Source organism: Falco punctatus, assembly GCF_963210335.1.
Source record: "Falco punctatus genome assembly, chromosome: 4".
NCBI lineage: Eukaryota > Metazoa > Chordata > Aves > Falconiformes > Falconidae > Falco > Falco punctatus.
The window spans coordinates 49,544,088-49,560,920 of NC_137583.1; the positions used below are offsets into that span (position 1 = coordinate 49,544,088).

The window sequence follows — 16,833 nt, forward strand, 5'->3', positions numbered from 1 at the left end:
AGAGGTGCACGCTGCTTTAGGAGGCTTTCGCCTGCTGCATGCCTTCCCTACAGCAGTCTGCAAATCAGGGGGGTGGGAGGGTGCTGCATCCCTCAGATTTTGCATTTTTTGAGCGGGAGAGGTTATCTCTGTGGGTGCTGTGGGGGGACAACCCGGGAAACACTGTTTTGCATTTATCTTCAGCGCGCCTCATGTTCCCTTTGTCCATGGAGGCAGGACAGCGGCTCTGCGGGGCCTCGGCAGGTTGCAGTGTCACCAGAGCTGTTCCGGCAGCGCCGATCCCGCCGCCATTCCCGCTTTCCCATCCCGGAATCTCTCCACCTCCAACCACCAGTTTTTGTGTTTTTATACTTTTGAAGCTGACTTTTCTCAGCACTCTCTTGGTAATCCCCCACTTACAGTTTCCTCCATCCGATGGCCACTTTAAGCAAACTTTATCATTTTGAACTTCCTCGTACTGTTAATAGTTTTGGACACAAACATCCCCCTGGACCAGCCGTTTTTGTCAGCTCCTGCGGCCACGCGCGCGGCCTTGCCGTGGCACCCAGGCCCCGTTTCGGGAGCAGGGCGGTACACTAGCCCCAGAAGCCACCCAGAGCTAATGGCCTGGGGGGTTAGAGGCCTTTTGTGGGTTATTATCCGGATTATTCGGATTATGTGCATCACTGCAGGGCTTGGCGCTCCTGGGGTACCTGACCCCTGGGGGAGGAGGTGGCTATTAGAGGGAGAATCCCTCGGGTCTCCGCTCCCCCGGGGGCTGCTCGCAGGGGTCTCCGTCACCCGGTTTTTACAACAATCACCCGGGTTTGGGGATAATAACGGCACCGTGCCGTGGCCCCGGAGGGTGAGGGACTTCCCCGGCGCGGGAGTGTTGGGGGAGTGGGTTTTACTCCGGGCAGCAGAACGAGGGGCGCCGGGCCGGCGAGGGCGCCGGGGCCATCCCCGGGGGGGCGCCACGTCCGGCGGGTGAGCCGTAACCCCTCCCCCCCCGGCAGCGGCGCGGCGGTCTCGGGAGGTGGTGGCGGCCCCGCCCCGCCCGCCCGTTCCCGCCAGCGGCGGCCAATGGGCGCCCGCCCGCCGCCCACGGGGCTTTTCCGCGCCAAACTCCAAAGTCCGGGGAGCGCGCAGGCGGCGGCCGCGGGGCGCAGCGCGGCACCGGCCTCCAGCACCGCCACGCCGGTGAGTCGCGCCGCGGGCGGCCGGCGGCAGCGGGAGGGGGGGGATGGCGGCGACGCGGGGTGGGGGGGATGGCGAGGAGCGGCTGACACCGAGTCGGTGACAGCTGCCGGGGGGTGGTGCGCGGCTCCGCTGCTCCCGCCGCCAGCCCCACTCCCCGAGGGGGGCGAGCGCTCCGGTGCCGGGATGCGCCGCTGTGGCAGGGGACGGCCCCGCCGGTCCCGACACGGGACAGCGGGAGGGGATTGTGACCGGCGGTGCCGGGGGTGGGGGGATGCTTGGCTTTCGGGGCTGATGCAGAACGGGGCTGGCGGGGGTCGCTGACACTCCCCCGGTTTTTTCCGCCGTCGGAGCGAAAGCGACCCCCGCCGCAGGGTGAGGTTGCCTTTTCCCACCCCCTGCTCCCGCCGCGGGGAGCTCCCACCGGGCTGCGGCGGCAGCGGTGTGGGCCACTGGCTGTGGCGGCCACTTTAAGACGGTCCGTTTTCCCCGCTTTCATTTGCATAATCGCGCGAGACTTGGGGAGGGGGGGTGGGTCGCGCGGAGGGAACGTTTCAATTGTGGCGCGAGATACAGTTGGCGCGCGCCGCCCGCCCGCGAGGCGGCAGAGAGGCACGGGCGCAACCAAAGCCGTTAGGCTCAGCGTGGGAGGGGCTGGGTTAAAACTGGACTGACCAATCGGTGCTGACACCGGCCGGGCTATTGACCAATCGGAGGCGGGGGTAGAGCGGGAGGGCGGGCCGGCCGGCTGGCTGGCGGGCCGGGCGGCGGGGGCCGGGCTGGCGCGGTAGGTTGAGCGGTCTCATTGATACGGTGCCCGACGGGCCGGACTCGACGGGTCTCCGTCGCTCAGCACCCGGTTTGTTTTCTCCCGTTGCGGCCAGGGGACCGGCGCCATGTGGATCCAGGTGCGGACCATGGACGGGAAGGAGACCCACCGTGTAGATTCGCTTTCCAAACTCACCAAGGTGGAGGGGTTGCGGCTACGGATACACGAGGTTTTCGGTGTCGAGCCCCAACGGCAACGGCTCTTCTACCGCGGCAAGCAGGTACCAACGGGGCGGGGGGATGTTTGACAGCACCAGCCCTTGACCAACGGGGGGCGGGGGCCGGCGGGGTGGGGTGGGATGGGGGCCCCCAGCCGCGGCCCCCGCCAGCCCTGTCCCCGCCAGCTGGGGAAGGCGATTTTAATTTTTTTTTTTTTTTTAATTTCGTGAAAATGGGGGGTTCTGCTGCCATCTAGTGACTCCCGGAGCTGCTGCCCGCGCCGCTCAGGCGGCGGGTCTGCGAGGAGTCAGCAAGTGGGCTTTTTTTTTGTAGTTGTAAAGCTTTTTTTTTTTCCTCTTTCTTATTTTTTGTCCAGCCTGTTGCTTTTCTGCTTTGACACCGCCTTTGCGAAGTCTTTGAAAATACAGATATGACCAGGGGTTTTGGGGGCTTAAAATTTTGAGCCTTGCCAGTTTTACCATTACAAAAGCTGTAAAGATCCTGTTTCCCATTTTTCTTTGTAAATGGGGATAGCAGCTCGTGATTTTGAAGTTCTCCTCCTCCATTAAAATCTCATTGGGTACATAACTTGCTGTAAAATAGTGAGTGGCTCAGCAGTATATGTTGTGTTCTCAACAGTATGTTTACGATCACAATTGTACAGCAAGTTTTCTTCTGCGTGAATTAATAACGTATCTAAGTTAGTATTAAGGACAACCGAAACCGTTTTCAGATGCGTTTTCCGTATCCTGTGTAGCACTGCACTGTGAAACCTTCATGCTAAAGAAACTTCTGAACCGGTGGTTGGTTGTTTAAAGAAATTTATTTCAGAAATAGCGGGCTGCTTTAGCCTGCAATTGGAATGCTCTGAGATGGGTGGAGTTAGACAATCTTTAGTAATTTTTTTCCCTACCTTTCCCTCCATTTTAAGATGACTCGAACTAGCTGTGCATTATAATTAGCAGGTGTGATTGTAGGATATGGAAACACACCTGGACTAGCTTTAGTTTAACAAGCTTGGGTACCAGCAGTAGTAAAAAAGGCTTGTAGGAATACATAGCATCTCTGAAGGGCTCGTGTCACCTCCTTTCTGTTGTGTTAGTGTAGATTCGGGTGCAGTAATTACCCATTTGTGGATGCAGTAATTACCCATTTGTGGTCGCAGATAAAGCGATAAGGGAGGATTGGTCCAGGGTACACCAACTGTCAGCCTCGCTCGCCCTGAAGTCTGTGCAGATAACTAAGGTTAAACAGATTTTTGGTGGAAGTGGTAACTTTTTCCAGGAAGGATGCGCTTGCCTTACAAAGATGATTCCTCTTTGTGTAATTCCAGTAGTTCTTGATTTAGGCGTGGTTTTAGACAGAAACATTTATCCAGTGTGATCTAGCCTCTCTTAGTCATTGTTCTGCTGTGCTCATTTGTGTTTTGTCTGGCTTTTGGAATCATTTGAAATGTTCAAATTCTTACTAGTTACTGTTTTAAAATGCTGTTAGGACAATACTTGTTAATTAACAAAACAAAAAAGCAAAACCCCACCTCCTTTGTTAGCGGTACCTCCTCTGATGCTGGCGCTTCTTTCAGACTGTCCTTTGAACTCCTGTGGTTTCATGTCCTGTTTATGTTCTCTGCCTTTCCATTTCTGTTTGCACCTGTTGTCACTTCGTGTTCTTTGGTGATGATGATCCCCTATTTGTGATACTGTCTCTTTGTTAAGAAGAAACAACCGATTCCTGGTTTGTTCTGTGTGACTCGATGAGTTTTCATCTCTGAACCAGAGAAAGTCCAGATCACTTCCTGTACAGTCAGATTTCCAGGGATTGTTCCATAGCCATTTTATGCTATAAATCAGAGTTGAATTATCATAGTGATTCCTGTGAAGTGTAAATTTTTGTGGTTTTGCTCTGTTTCCCGCTGATAGAGAACAAAGCTCTGGGGATTGCTTTTTCTGGTGGTTTGGACTGGAAGGGGATGATCATTTCCTGTATAATTTCTTAGTCAGACCTTAAATATGTGGTGGAAGCTTGTCTAAACTTCTAACTGCACTGTGGTCTCGCGTATTACATTTTAACTCTAAAAGGGTAGTGCTCCTCAGAGTTCTTGAAAGGTAATTGAGAGACCTATTTGGCCCTCTTGCCTCTCTTCCTTTCTGCAGGGGTAGGATCTTGGTTTGACTAACACGCGATGCCAGACTTGTGAAACAGACTTAAAATTAGAGAGGGTGTGAAATTAGGACATGCTTGGCTACACTGAGAAATGTTTGGGTGGTTTCAAGTTGAACTGAATCTTTTTTGATTTTACTTTCAATGGAAAGATTGTGTGCTTGCCCAGAGAAAAGTAGGTGATTAACTCTTTGGCTTCTACTTGATGCCACATTTAACAGAGCGATGCTGTAACAATAATCTGGAACATACACAATTAAAATATAAAGGCCAGTCCGCGTTAATGTTTGTGTTATGGGATGTGTCTGAATTAAGGAAGAAAGAACTTCCTTTTGAGTCTGTAGGTAATGCGGTGTGATCCTTAAATCCTGATGGGAATGTAGAGGATCTGTAGTTACTTTTAAGTCTTTCTTCCCAGAACTGATATTTCTAGGGAATGTGCTGCAAACCTTTTCAGATCTCCTAGAATGCTGTGGCTTTGTCTGGGTAGCAAGTCTACCACAGCATGGGAGTCTTGTTTTTCTAGCTTGTAGGGTCCGTTGAAAAAAGAACATTTGAAATAGTAAGAATAACAATCTATAAGTAACTGTGAACCTGAAGAACTGCCAAGTTCCTTGTTTGTTAATGGTTTTCAAGCGATGTGGTCTGTCTTGGCGCACAGAGAATTACACCCCGATGGGTGGTTTTGAATTGGCAAACCTCCGCTGAATGAAATAACCAGATTATTTTGATGCTTCCCCTGTAGATGGAAGATGGTCACTCCCTTTTTGATTACAGCGTTGGACTGAATGATATTGTTCAACTCTTGGTCAGACAAAGCCCAGCAGTGCTTCCTGCTGTTAGTAAGGAAAAGGATTCTGAACTCTCCGACACAGACTCTGGCTGTGGCTCAGGCCAAAGCGAATCTGACAAAAGCTCTCACAATGGAGAAGGTGCCATGGAACTGGAGGGACAGCCAAGCACAGCTGCGCAGCCCGACTGGACTGACCCGGGATTTGGCCTCTATAAGGTGAGCTATTAAAAAACCTTATGGTTACTTAAAACTGCGCTTCGGGAGGGGAGTTGTTTCTCTGTAGTTGAGAATTTCTAAAAATCCGCACAATGGGGACACAAAGATAGTTTGAGTTTTTTTGTTTTTTCTTAAACCCTCCAACAACAAACAAAAAAATACCAACCAACCCACAAACCAATTAAATGCAACATGTTGTAGGTCAAAATATTTTATTTTTCATTTTATCCTCCTAGCTAAAACTACAATACATTAATTGATTAATAAAAAAAAAAGAAAAGCATTCTGAGTGCCTGTTTTGATTTTAAAAAAATTTCCCAATATTTTTGCTTGGAGGAGTCACTTATTTGTCAAAGCTTAAACTTTCTTGAATGAACAAAAGAAAATCTCAACCAGCTGTTCGGAGTCATTTTGTCTGTTTCAATGGACTTTATTACAGATCTAGTGATGTCTTTGCCAGCCTATGAGCAAGACAGTTCTGAAACCCTGTTATAGACCAACTAATAATGGTTTATACTAGATAAGAAAGTTGTTTGTACACACGTGGGTGTAGAATGGTTTTTTAGCCTCTGTTAGAGGTTCAGCCTGAGAAGGCTATAGGGGTGTCCAATGGGATCAGGAAGGCAAAGGAAATCTTAATTTTTAAGATGATCTGTTAAACATCTTGGTAATGGCGAAGCTCTTGAGATGGTTAAATCTTCAAGGAGACTCAGAAATTAATGCTTAATTTGAAAATCCGCTTTGGTGAGCTGTATACTTTGCTTTGTGTAGATCAATGACTTGGTTGACGCTCGCGATACGAATATGGGAGCGTGGTTTGAAGCCCAGGTTGTAAATGTAACCAGAAAAAAGCATACAAATGAAGCAGTGGACAGCTGCACAGATCCCGATCAGCCAACAGCCATTCCTGAAGAAGATGTAATATATCACGTGAAATACGAAGAGTGAGTTTTGTTATCTTCTTGGCTATTAAAGATACTTGGATGGCAATGTGATGGGAATTTTTATTGTAGAGATCCACAAGGTAAAACAGAATGGGGTTGACACAGTAATTACATTACTGAGCCCGATTAACTCTTTAAGTTTCTCTTACAGTTGGAATTCTGACTGGCATTCCAGGGGGCTGGAATCATGGTTTCAGAAATACACACTGTGGTTATCCAATTTTAAGTGGGATACAATAGCAGCAGAGTTAGACTGCCCGATTCCGGCTATGTTTGTGTGGGAGAAGGAGATTTTATTGTTGATGGTTTTTTTATATGTGACGTGGCATCAGTTCTTAAATTGACCTGTCTGTATAAAATCTATCGCTTGCAAAAACTATGATGTCGAAACTGATTTTTCTTCTCTGTCCTTCCACGCCTCCCTTCTACTTCAAGTTATCCAGAGAATGGAGTTGTACAACTGAGTTCGAGTGATGTACGGGCTCGCGCACGGACTATTTTGAAGTGGCACCAGCTAGAAGTAGGACAGGTGGTGATGGTCAACTATAATCCCGATGAACCAAAAGAGAGAGGTTTTTGGTACGATGCAGAGATTCTGCAAAAAAGGGAAACAAAAATGATCAAAGAGATAAATGCAAAGATATTACTTGGGTAAGCAAATTCATAACATGGAATAAATTGAATTCCCCAACTCTGCTTAAGCTTTCATGAGGTCTGGTGACTGCTGAAAAAAATGAGGCAACAAAACTCGTGTAACGGAAGTGCTGGGGGAGAGGTGAGAAGCGGGACCGTCCTTTCTGGGCGACAGACTGAGTCAGATTGTACCTGTCATTAATTTCCACTGGAGGAATTGGATGTAATGCTGGGAGGATGTAAAGCCCCACGTTCGCCAAGAGGTGAAAAATAGTTTGCTGTGTTAGCTATCCATAGTGGTTTTACAAAACCTTCAGTGTAATATTTTGTGCCAGTATACTGAACCCTCACTTTATAAAGATGATGAAAAATTACTCCAGTTCTCTCCTGAAGGAGAAAACAAGGCTACATATGAGGGACTCTCAGCTTCAGGGTGCAGGGGAAGTACATAATAATTCTTAAAGTTTCAGATAAGTTTCACAGGTTTGCCAGAACATTCCTCTTTTTGTCCTCTCACCACAGTGATTTTAACTTTATAAAATATGAGAAGAATTAGGCTGAAATATATTTTAGGGGAGGAACAGTCACTAATGATAATTGGAATCCTATAAATGCCTGGATTCTCATTGAGACAAGAGGGATATGCTTTAATTGCATGAAAATGCAATTAATTGTGATGCTGTCATACCACTGTCCCAGACTGTGTGATGCTTTAACAGGTTTTGTGTGATGAAGGACTAATACCAGCCCAGTCTGTGTTACCGACATGCGTGTGGATTCATGCTGTATGATACTTTCAGAGTCTGATTCCTTTTTATCAACAACTTCTTACAGGGAAGCTGGCGATTCCTTGAATGACTGCAGAATTACATTAGTGGATGAAATTTATAAAATTGAAGAACCAGGCAGTGCTTGTCCAGTTAGTGCCTGCCCATTAAAACGTGAGTCTGTGGCATAGTTCTTGCATTGTCTGTCTTACATTGTGATGTTCTGTGTATTGTCTTTGTGGGGATCAAAGGTCTAAGAGTGCCAAGATACGCTGGAAAGGGTGAAAGGAGTCGTAGCTACAAGTGTCTCAGCACTTTCTGGAGTCTGACATAGGCTCTGGTCTCTCTTTGCCAACAGGACAAAGTGGACCTGTGTGTAAAGCTTGTAAGGACAACCCGAACAAGACCTGCAGAATTTGTGCTTGCCATATCTGTGGGGGTAAACAAGATCCAGATAAGCAGCTGATGTGTGATGAGTGCGATATGGCTTTTCACATCTACTGCCTCAACCCCCCCCTTAGCAGCATACCAGATGATGAGGACTGGTAAGTTCTAAGTATGTGTGTGTGGTATCGCATTTACAGTGTAATTAGGAGCAGAAAGTGAGGTCTAGGGTTTCGGGCTGCCCTTGGTGACAATATTGTGACTCTACAAGGTGAAGAGATGTTTCTGTCATTTTTTGGTAGGACTTCATAGCTTTTCTTGAGCATCAGTTTAGTGAGAGTACGTTTTAAACCCAGTGGTGCTGGGATCTATATCCTTTTTGGAAGAGAAGCGGAACTACCCATAAACCAAACGCAGACCTGATGCCAGGAGGCTTAACTTGTGTAATGTTTTTTGTGGGTTAGTGACAGGTTGTCCGCAGGCCCCATCACCATATTAAGCTGGTGATATATACTGTTTTATATAGGACATGTTTCTGGTGATAGCTGTATTTCACCATCTAGATCTATGTCTATACAGATAGGTAGTGAAATACACTGTTTTGTGTCCTGTGTCAGCATTTTATACAACAATTTTGATAACAGCTGATTTCCTGACACATGTGCAATGGCTTAGAAGATTGGGCAAGGACATTAGCTAATACAGATACAATTTCACTATGGAGAGTTGTTTGTCTTGCTCTAGTTTCACATGAGGAAATGTGAGATAACAACTCAGTATGTTTTGAGGAAATTATTTTTTAGTTTAAGGCTTTGCTACTAATTAATTTTCGTTAACCGGTGACTTCAGGTATTGCCCTGAATGTCGAAATGATGCAAGTGAGGTGGTCTTAGCAGGAGAGAAATTAAAAGAAAGTAAAAAGAAACAAAAGATGGCGTCTGCTAATTCATCCTCGCGGAGAGACTGGGGCAAGGTGAGTTCAAAAGCCATTTTATTTTGAAGAGTAGTGTGCGTTTAGTTCCTTGTAATTCTTGGCTGATTGGTCTCGCTCTTTGAAACAGGGCATGGCATGTGTCGGTCGCACAAAGGAATGTACCATTGTCCCCTCGAACCACTATGGACCGATTCCTGGGATTCCTGTTGGCACCATGTGGAAGTTCAGAGTTCAGGTATGAAGCTGAATCCTGGCCCAAGCTGCTGCAGGGGAAAATGGGAATGATCCAGCTCTTACGAGAAACCTGAAACAGTTAATGTTGGAGTGTGTATCACTGGATATGTAAGTGCAGAAAGGAAAGAATTTGGCTTTGTCTAGATCAAGTGTTCCATAACTAATGCTGCATTGTCTAGGCATTTTGAGTGTGGGTGTTTGGGTTTTTTTTTTCTTTTTTTTTTTTTCTTTAGTGCTTTTTTTTTTGGTAACTCGGAAACCCCAAACCAAATGTATTTGTTTCCAGTAGTTTTTCCTGGAGATGTGCAGTATCTCCCACTTGTTCTCCTGGTAAGGGTGTCTCTCTAATATCTCGATATAGTAAACAGAAGATTTTCTCATCCTGTTAGAAGGTTGGGGCAGAAAAAGCACTGACCTGTCCAGACCTTGTTTTCAAGGTTGAGACCTTGAAAGCAACCTTAGGTGAAGGTTGCTATTACAACTCTTTCAAAAAATCCCCTTATGCAAACATTTAATTCTAATATTTATATTATTCTTAAAGTCTGGGAGCTTTTTAATAAGCAATCTCAGTGAGAAAGCTCTAAATTTTCACCACGAAAAGATCCCTATGTGTTCAATTTACTGAAATATTCAATGGCTTATATTTTAAAACCATTTTTCCTTTTCTTTCTTCTGCCTGGAGCTTTTTGGAGGATAGTGGCGAGAACACAGTGTCACCCTGTAATAGATGCAAACCGAATCTGAAATAGTACTATGAGTTCATTTAGTTCCGAGACCAATGGGTAGTCATACTGTTTGTAGCCTGTTGACAGCAGTTGCCTAGCAAGCTGCTTTTTTTTTTTTCTTTTTTCTTTTTTTTTTTTTCAGGTGAGCGAATCTGGTGTTCACAGGCCCCACGTAGCAGGTATTCATGGCAGAAGTAACGATGGCGCCTATTCCTTGGTTCTGGCAGGAGGCTATGAAGATGACATAGTAAGTGAATCTTGATTATTTATGCCTGAGAACCAAATCCACTTGTCGTTAAAACAAAGATTTGGCCTTAGTTACTTTTAACATTTTGTATCAGACACTTCTCTGATACTGATGTTCTTCAGAAGAAAACTAGGCAAACTATGATCCAGTAATATGTGCCAACTTGAGAAACAGGATAATCTAAATTAAGTTTAATATCCATATGCCAGCTTTTAATCCAGGAGTCTTTAGCTGCCTTCTCAGGGTTTCCGTCACATCCTCAGTTTGAACAGTCTCATGGTATATGCTGCCAGAGAGCTTTGCGTGTCAGGGGAGCCTTTAGAACAGAACTAGGGACTGAAGCCCGTCTTCTGAGTATCCCATGTGGTTCTGCCAGCCAAATCTTCCCCTGCTGAGGCTGTATCAGGCTCTGCTACTCATTCCTTTTGCAGCTCACCAGCACGTTACTCACCTGCACCCCCCTACCCCGAATGCCTGTCAGAACTCTTGTAGAACAGGTAGCCACGAATCGCAGCAGCCATGCTAAGCCTTAATTCTGACTGCAGGGTCATGTAACGGTGTAAGTACTGAGGCACAAGTTAGGTTATCCTTATCTGGAACGTGCCCCTGCACTTCCAAGCTGATCCTGTGCGAGGGGAGTGCTGCTCCCTTGGCACTGTTACATGTGTGACAACACAACAGTTGTCACCCGGACTCTTCTGTCTTGGCTACATAAGGGAGGACCACGGGCTAACTGATGAGTCTGCAAGCTTAAAGAGGGGAAGTATCTTTCCCTTTAATACGGTATTCTCAAAAGGCTACTTGATTTAAAAGACTCCTCTGCTTTTATTGAATTATTTTTGTGAATGTGTCGAAACCATCCATATACATTTCAGGATCATGGAAATTCCTTCACATATACAGGGAGCGGAGGGCGTGATCTTTCTGGAAACAAACGCACAGCGGAACAGTCTTGTGATCAAAAACTCACCAATATGAACAGGTTAGCAGCATTCGCACTTCGTTCCTAACTTTGGTAGCTGGCAATCTGTCAGCCTGAAAAATTGTATCAAAAGAAACTGTCTTAAGTCAAAAAACTGTCAAAATTTGGTATCATCTGTGGTGTAGGTTGTAGATCAGTTTCACAATGGAAATGCTTCTTACACTGCACTATAAGCGAAACAGTACTGTGAATGGTATTAGTCTCACATTTGATATTGACTGAAACTTAAGGAACAGAGGAGTAAATTAGCGTGAAAGTCTTCACACTCTCTCCTGAAGACCTTTCACCTTGGGAGACCAGACCACTCTTATTTTTGAGAGGAACAGTTCAGAATTGTGCGGACTTGAGTGGAGGAGGTGGTCTGTGCAATTAACATTAGGGTAATGTAATGAATAATCAGCATATTTAACATGTGGTCCCCACTCAGGAGGCTTAGTTACTGTCTCCCAGAGTTCTTGGTGTTATGCAAGATACTTGAAAGTGTAACTATTTAAGACAAACAAACAAAAAAGCCTGGCTACATCCTTTTTCTCTGGAAGGGATTCAGAAGGGGCTCCAGTATCTGCAGAGAGGCCGTGGTTTCCAGTTTTTTTGGTAGCTGTCGCTGTGGTTCAGCACAGTGCCAGTATGCTGCTGCTCTTGGTATTGTACTCAACTGGATCAACGTGTTGCTCTGAGTAAAATAGTATAGTTATATTCATTACTTCTTAGTAGCTCATTTACCATGCAAGGTTTGCTTTATCCTGCCTCTGATGCTGAAGAGTTCTGCCTGGTAAATACACGAAGTTGACTGGACTTTCTCTTCCAGAGCTCTGGCTCTGAACTGCAGTGCCCCCATCAACGACAAAAATGGAGCTGAAGCCAAGGACTGGAGGGCTGGAAAGCCGGTCCGAGTGGTGAGGAATGTCAAAGGAGGCAAACATAGTAAATATGCTCCTGTAGAAGGGAACAGATATGATGGAATATACAAGGTAAGAAGGATTTGAATTCACCTACTGAATTAGGGAAGGATAATTTGGTTATGGCCAAGGGGTTTTTATAGAGTATGATGGACTTGCATCTGACTTTTTTAGGTTGTGAAATACTGGCCTGAGACAGGGAAATCTGGATTTTTAGTGTGGCGTTACCTGCTTAGGAGAGATGATGAAGAACCTGCTCCTTGGACCAAAGAAGGAAAGGACAGGATGAAAAAGCTTGGCCTTACGATGCAGGTACTCTTTTGGAACATCGTCAGGGCTACCTTGAGGGACAGCAGGAATCTTTCTATTCTACATTCTTACTGAGGATGATCCTTGTGTAAGAATCAAGACAGCCCCTCTTACACCGAGGGGGGCCCAGGAAAACAAACAACCCACAAGACTGAAAGCACTTCTTACATCAGGAGGCTAAATGGACCAAACTCACTTTCTTGTATAGAATTTCTATAGCCTGAACAAGTGCCCCATAAGAGTGGGGATCTATTGCTTAAAATAGAGAACCCCTGGAGCAGCTCTCCGCGGGTCATTCTTCTGACCTGAAGTAGTCTGTCTGTGAACGGGCGTGTTTATATTGGATATTTTTGGTTTGTGTTTTCCTGCAGTATCCGGAAGGGTATTTGGAAGCTGTTGCAAACAAAGATAAGGAAAAAGAAAATAATGGAGATGATGAGTTTGATACCCCGGGGAAAGGAAAGAGGAAAAGGAAATCAGCAGGTTTGTGGAGTAGGCAAGTGGATATAGAAAGCCCTGTAGGTTTTTGTGCATTTTACCTAGTTGCTCTTTTCTGGTTACTGTTTGTTTGTTTGTTTGTTTAAGAAGTTGTGTTTTCTTTCAGGTGGGGAGGAAAAACTCATCAACTCTCCTACAGGCACTCCAAAGAAAACTAAAGTTGAGCCATACAAGCTGACACCTCAGCAAAAATCTCTTATAAAAAGTGATGAAGCCAATGAAAAACTGTGGAATGAAGTACTAGAAGCTCTTAAAGATGGACCGGTATATCATGCTTTATTTCTGCAGAAATAAAGTGACAACAAACTACTGTATTATCCCTAGACAGAAACCTTTTGGCTGCATTGAAGAAACAGCCTCAGACCTATAGTGGGTTTTTTATGGTTTTTTTTTAGTGTAGACATCCACAGCATAAATTTTAAAGCAGTGTATTTGTGGTCAGTAAGAAGACAGTTACCAGAACTTGTTTAATATGACTATTTTTTTCCCTTGTTAAGCTTTGTAGAAAAACTTTCTGTAGCTAAAGTAATCCCTTGCATTTAACGTGGGGTGGTAGTTTGATTTGTTTTTTTCTGTATCTTTCAGAGGGTAGTGGCAATAAGTTAATTCAAATGTTTTCTTTACAGAAATTCCTAAATAAAGTTGAAGAGGCCTTCTTGTGTATTTGCTGTCAGGAGGTTGTGTTTCGGCCAGTCACAACTGTATGCCAGCACAATGTGTGCAAGGTGAGCAGCTGGTACAGCTCTCCTGGAGAGTTCTGTTGAGCCAAGCTTTGAGCTGACTTGTTTCATGGTGAGAGGAAGCTGGGGGGTGTCTGGGGAGCTGGTTTGTTTGGGGTTTTTGTGAGTCTTTAGTCTTCTAGCACAAGTCAGGTTTATGTGTGAAAACTTTGTGATTTGATGAAAGTTCTTTGGCATAGAAAAGTCTGCTTTAAAGAAAGTTTTCCAGTATTGCGTCGCTGCTCTCAGATTCTTGTAAAAGATGATGAGAGCAACTCTGTGGGCTCGTTGGTACTGCGAGGTGGCACCTATGGATTCGGCAGTGTCACGGAGTGCGTGGGGTTTTGTTTTGCTTTTTGAAGAATGATGCGAAGTGTTTACGCAGAAGTTCCAACAGTCTTTGACAGCTGCAGAACTCTTGATCTTGAGAAACATAATGGAATGAAATACCTCTACCGGGTACCTAAATGCCGTGTCCGTGACTGATGGGCTCTGTTGAAGTGCACGTGCTGTTACAGGCAGTGAAGGAAGTTTTCTCTCCCCGCTGCCAGCCTTGCGTTGCTTTTGGTCTTTCTCAGCTCTTGTCAACACCAGGGTGAACTGGGATATAAAAAGAATCTCATTCTTTCCAGTGGCAGCTTTGTAGAACAAGCTACAATGCACATCTCTCTTAACCAAGTAGTTTTCTTCTTTTTGTTCTCACCAGGATTGTTTGGATAGATCCTTCAAAGCTGATGTGTACAGTTGTCCCGCCTGCCGCTACGATCTTGGCAAAAATTACACCATGCAACTGAACGAAACACTGCAGACCATTCTAACTCAGCTCTTCCCTGGATATGGCAATGGACGGTGATTCTGTAAAGCACTTCTAACTTTCTTTTGTTCAGACTTATTAATGGGTTGTCAATGGGCTTAATTTAAAAAAAAAAAAAGTAGTCCGTGTTCTCCCAGACCCCTAAAAGTTTAAAGTCTTCCGTGTTTTTTAAAAAAAATATTAAACTTCAAGGAATATCCTTTTGTATGTTTGTGGATTTTGTTTTTGTTCTAAATGTTGAACTTTGCATTATTTCTTTTCCCCCTCCTCAAAACTGCCATTCATTAGCACAGAATTTATATTTTCTAGCGGACTTAAAGTGCTTCCGGTAAGGCTGCTAATGATCATGAAAGTTCTCAGAGTGCCCCATGTGCCCCCTTTTTTTTTATTGTTTTTTTAAATTCCAAAAAATGGCTTGGTTGCTAGAACAATCTTCAATGTTTAAGGATTTGGCCATAAAGGTAGACAAGGGCATCACCTTGACAGCATTTTGATGCTCGGTTTGTACTAGATGGTTCCTGGCTTACGATCTTTTTACTGCGAGTATTTACTATTTTTTTTAGAGAACTGTTTTTTATACATTTGACAAACCTATCAAAAGCCATTTCCTGCTAATTTTGTATATTGGGGAAAAAAAAAATAAATAAAGCAAGCTGCTTGCATATAGCCAAGTAGCTGGAGCAATATGAAGTACTACCTCAGCTGGACTTCTTTCTTATTAGGGAACTATTTGTTCAGCCAGGTGCTGTCTTCTATCCAGAAATGCCATTGTGGAATATACTAAAGCCATTCTTAAGTGCCTTTTGTCCTTTTCTGAAAGACTGGGCTCTGAATCACCATATATATATTTTTCATAAGCACTGAATTGTTTAAACTTGCCAACCGGATTTTATTCTTTGAGTAAAATATAACACTGTAGCTGTATATGATTAGCATGGTTTTGCAAACTTTCAGGTTTCCTCCTAATGCTAGCTTGTATTATGGTAACATGACTTTTTGTATCTTTGATTTACTGCGCTTCTATGTGGAAATGGAGAATAAGCATTTCTGACTTTTTCTTTTTGTTTAGGAAACATTTTGTTTATTGTACATGACACCGAGAAGGCATACTTTTGTGAATGGGTTTTCTTTTTCTAACATTACCAAAGTTTGCAGTTTAATACCTCAGCAAGACAGGGAATTTTTTAATCACACTTTACTGCGGACAGACTGGAACAAATATGCCTATTTTTGGTTCTCTTAACTCCTACCCTCTTAAAATTATAATGTTAATATGTTAGGGGAAAAATACATTTTATAGTGTTTTTTGCTGAATTTGTCAATTTTTTGTACAATGTGCAACCTGAAGTTCTCAAAATAAATATCTTTTCAGATAAAAGTGACTGTTCTCCTTTTTATCTCAAGCAGGTTTCCAGACCTAATTGCTTGTGCAGGAATTTGTGTTTGTTCCATTATGCTAAGCCTTTTATTTTCTAAGGCCTATTATTTTCATTATGATTTTTCACTACAAAGAAATTAGGTAAAATACTAATTTGATATTCTCGTCCTCAAAATAGTTGTTTCTAGGCACTAGTGAAAGGCAGGTGTGATGTTAAACTAAAAGAACAAAGATTCCCCTAATCTCTTTCTCTCTGGGGCGTAACTTACATAAGGTTACCAAAATGCAAATATTGACTGGCAGTTGGAATTGTCTGCATGTTTAATGAATAAACCCGGAATTGTGAAGCGCTGTGTCATTCATTGTATGGGAGGTGTTTATGGCAAGTAGTGTGAGCATCTCCATCAACTTACCAAACCAGGGAAATTAATTAAAACCCTGACATTTTCATAAACAAATGCAGATGAAGTAAATGAAGAAAACATACAGTCATTTTGCAGACAAAAGCTGTGAAATTAGGCATCTGGTCTCTTTATTTGAAGGTTAGAGTTAAAGTGAAACACTTAATTCAGGTATTTAATTGAAAATGTCCTTCTACTCTTTATTCTATATTGTGATGGGAAGAATTTGGGGTGAGGGGTGAAACTGAGGAAGTGTGCGTGTATTTAAATTGACAGAACCTGTTGCGATGACTTCCTTAGTATATTGTTTTTGCTGTTATTTGGAAAACAAACTGTTTCCCTAGGTAAGTTTCAGCAGACTGTTCTGAGTGTTAAGCGTTTGTTTAGCATGAATCAGAATTTCTCTGCTAATTCGATGCTTTGTAATTTGGAGTTCGCAGATCTCAGCCTAAAGCTCTACTAGGAAAATCCCTGTGCTGTCAGGTGAGCTTCTGTGTGGTTTTGGATACGAAGAGGTTGTGCGTTTAGCGGTGGAGGTTATTAGTAGGATGGTGCTTTGTTTCCCATACATGCTTGTGTACGCTTGAGATTTGAAATGCTGGAGTAAATATCCAATGTGTGATTTGGTAGTGT

The 16,833-nt window shown here is 44.1% G+C and overlaps 1 protein-coding gene across 3 annotated transcripts in view; it reads left to right on the top strand.

Annotated features, from left to right (window-relative positions):
• Nucleotides 1-14,626, top strand: part of UHRF1 (ubiquitin like with PHD and ring finger domains 1) — a 42,682-nt gene extending 28,056 nt beyond the window's left edge. Inside the window, exons 1-17 of one of the 3 annotated variants that reach the window (XM_080382530.1) lie at nt 169-1,179; nt 2,061-2,225; nt 5,069-5,332; nt 6,104-6,276; nt 6,712-6,927; nt 7,744-7,850; nt 8,035-8,221; nt 8,910-9,033; nt 9,122-9,229; nt 10,096-10,200; nt 11,076-11,182; nt 11,991-12,153; nt 12,256-12,393; nt 12,762-12,873; nt 12,995-13,152; nt 13,515-13,613; nt 14,314-14,626. In XM_080382530.1, coding sequence (XP_080238656.1) covers nt 1,063-1,179; nt 2,061-2,225; nt 5,069-5,332; nt 6,104-6,276; nt 6,712-6,927; nt 7,744-7,850; nt 8,035-8,221; nt 8,910-9,033; nt 9,122-9,229; nt 10,096-10,200; nt 11,076-11,182; nt 11,991-12,153; nt 12,256-12,393; nt 12,762-12,873; nt 12,995-13,152; nt 13,515-13,613; nt 14,314-14,460 — 2,490 coding nt within the window. In that variant the 5' untranslated portion in view covers nt 169-1,062 and the 3' untranslated portion in view covers nt 14,461-14,626. Of the gene's footprint in view, nt 1-168; nt 1,180-1,902; nt 1,964-2,060; nt 2,226-5,068; nt 5,333-6,103; nt 6,277-6,711; nt 6,928-7,743; nt 7,851-8,034; nt 8,222-8,909; nt 9,034-9,121; nt 9,230-10,095; nt 10,201-11,075; nt 11,183-11,990; nt 12,154-12,255; nt 12,394-12,761; nt 12,874-12,994; nt 13,153-13,514; nt 13,614-14,313 lie in introns of those variants that run through there. The other 2 variants (XM_080382532.1, XM_080382531.1) reach the window with 2 other exon arrangements.
• The last annotated feature ends 2,207 nt before the right edge of the window (nt 14,627-16,833 follow it).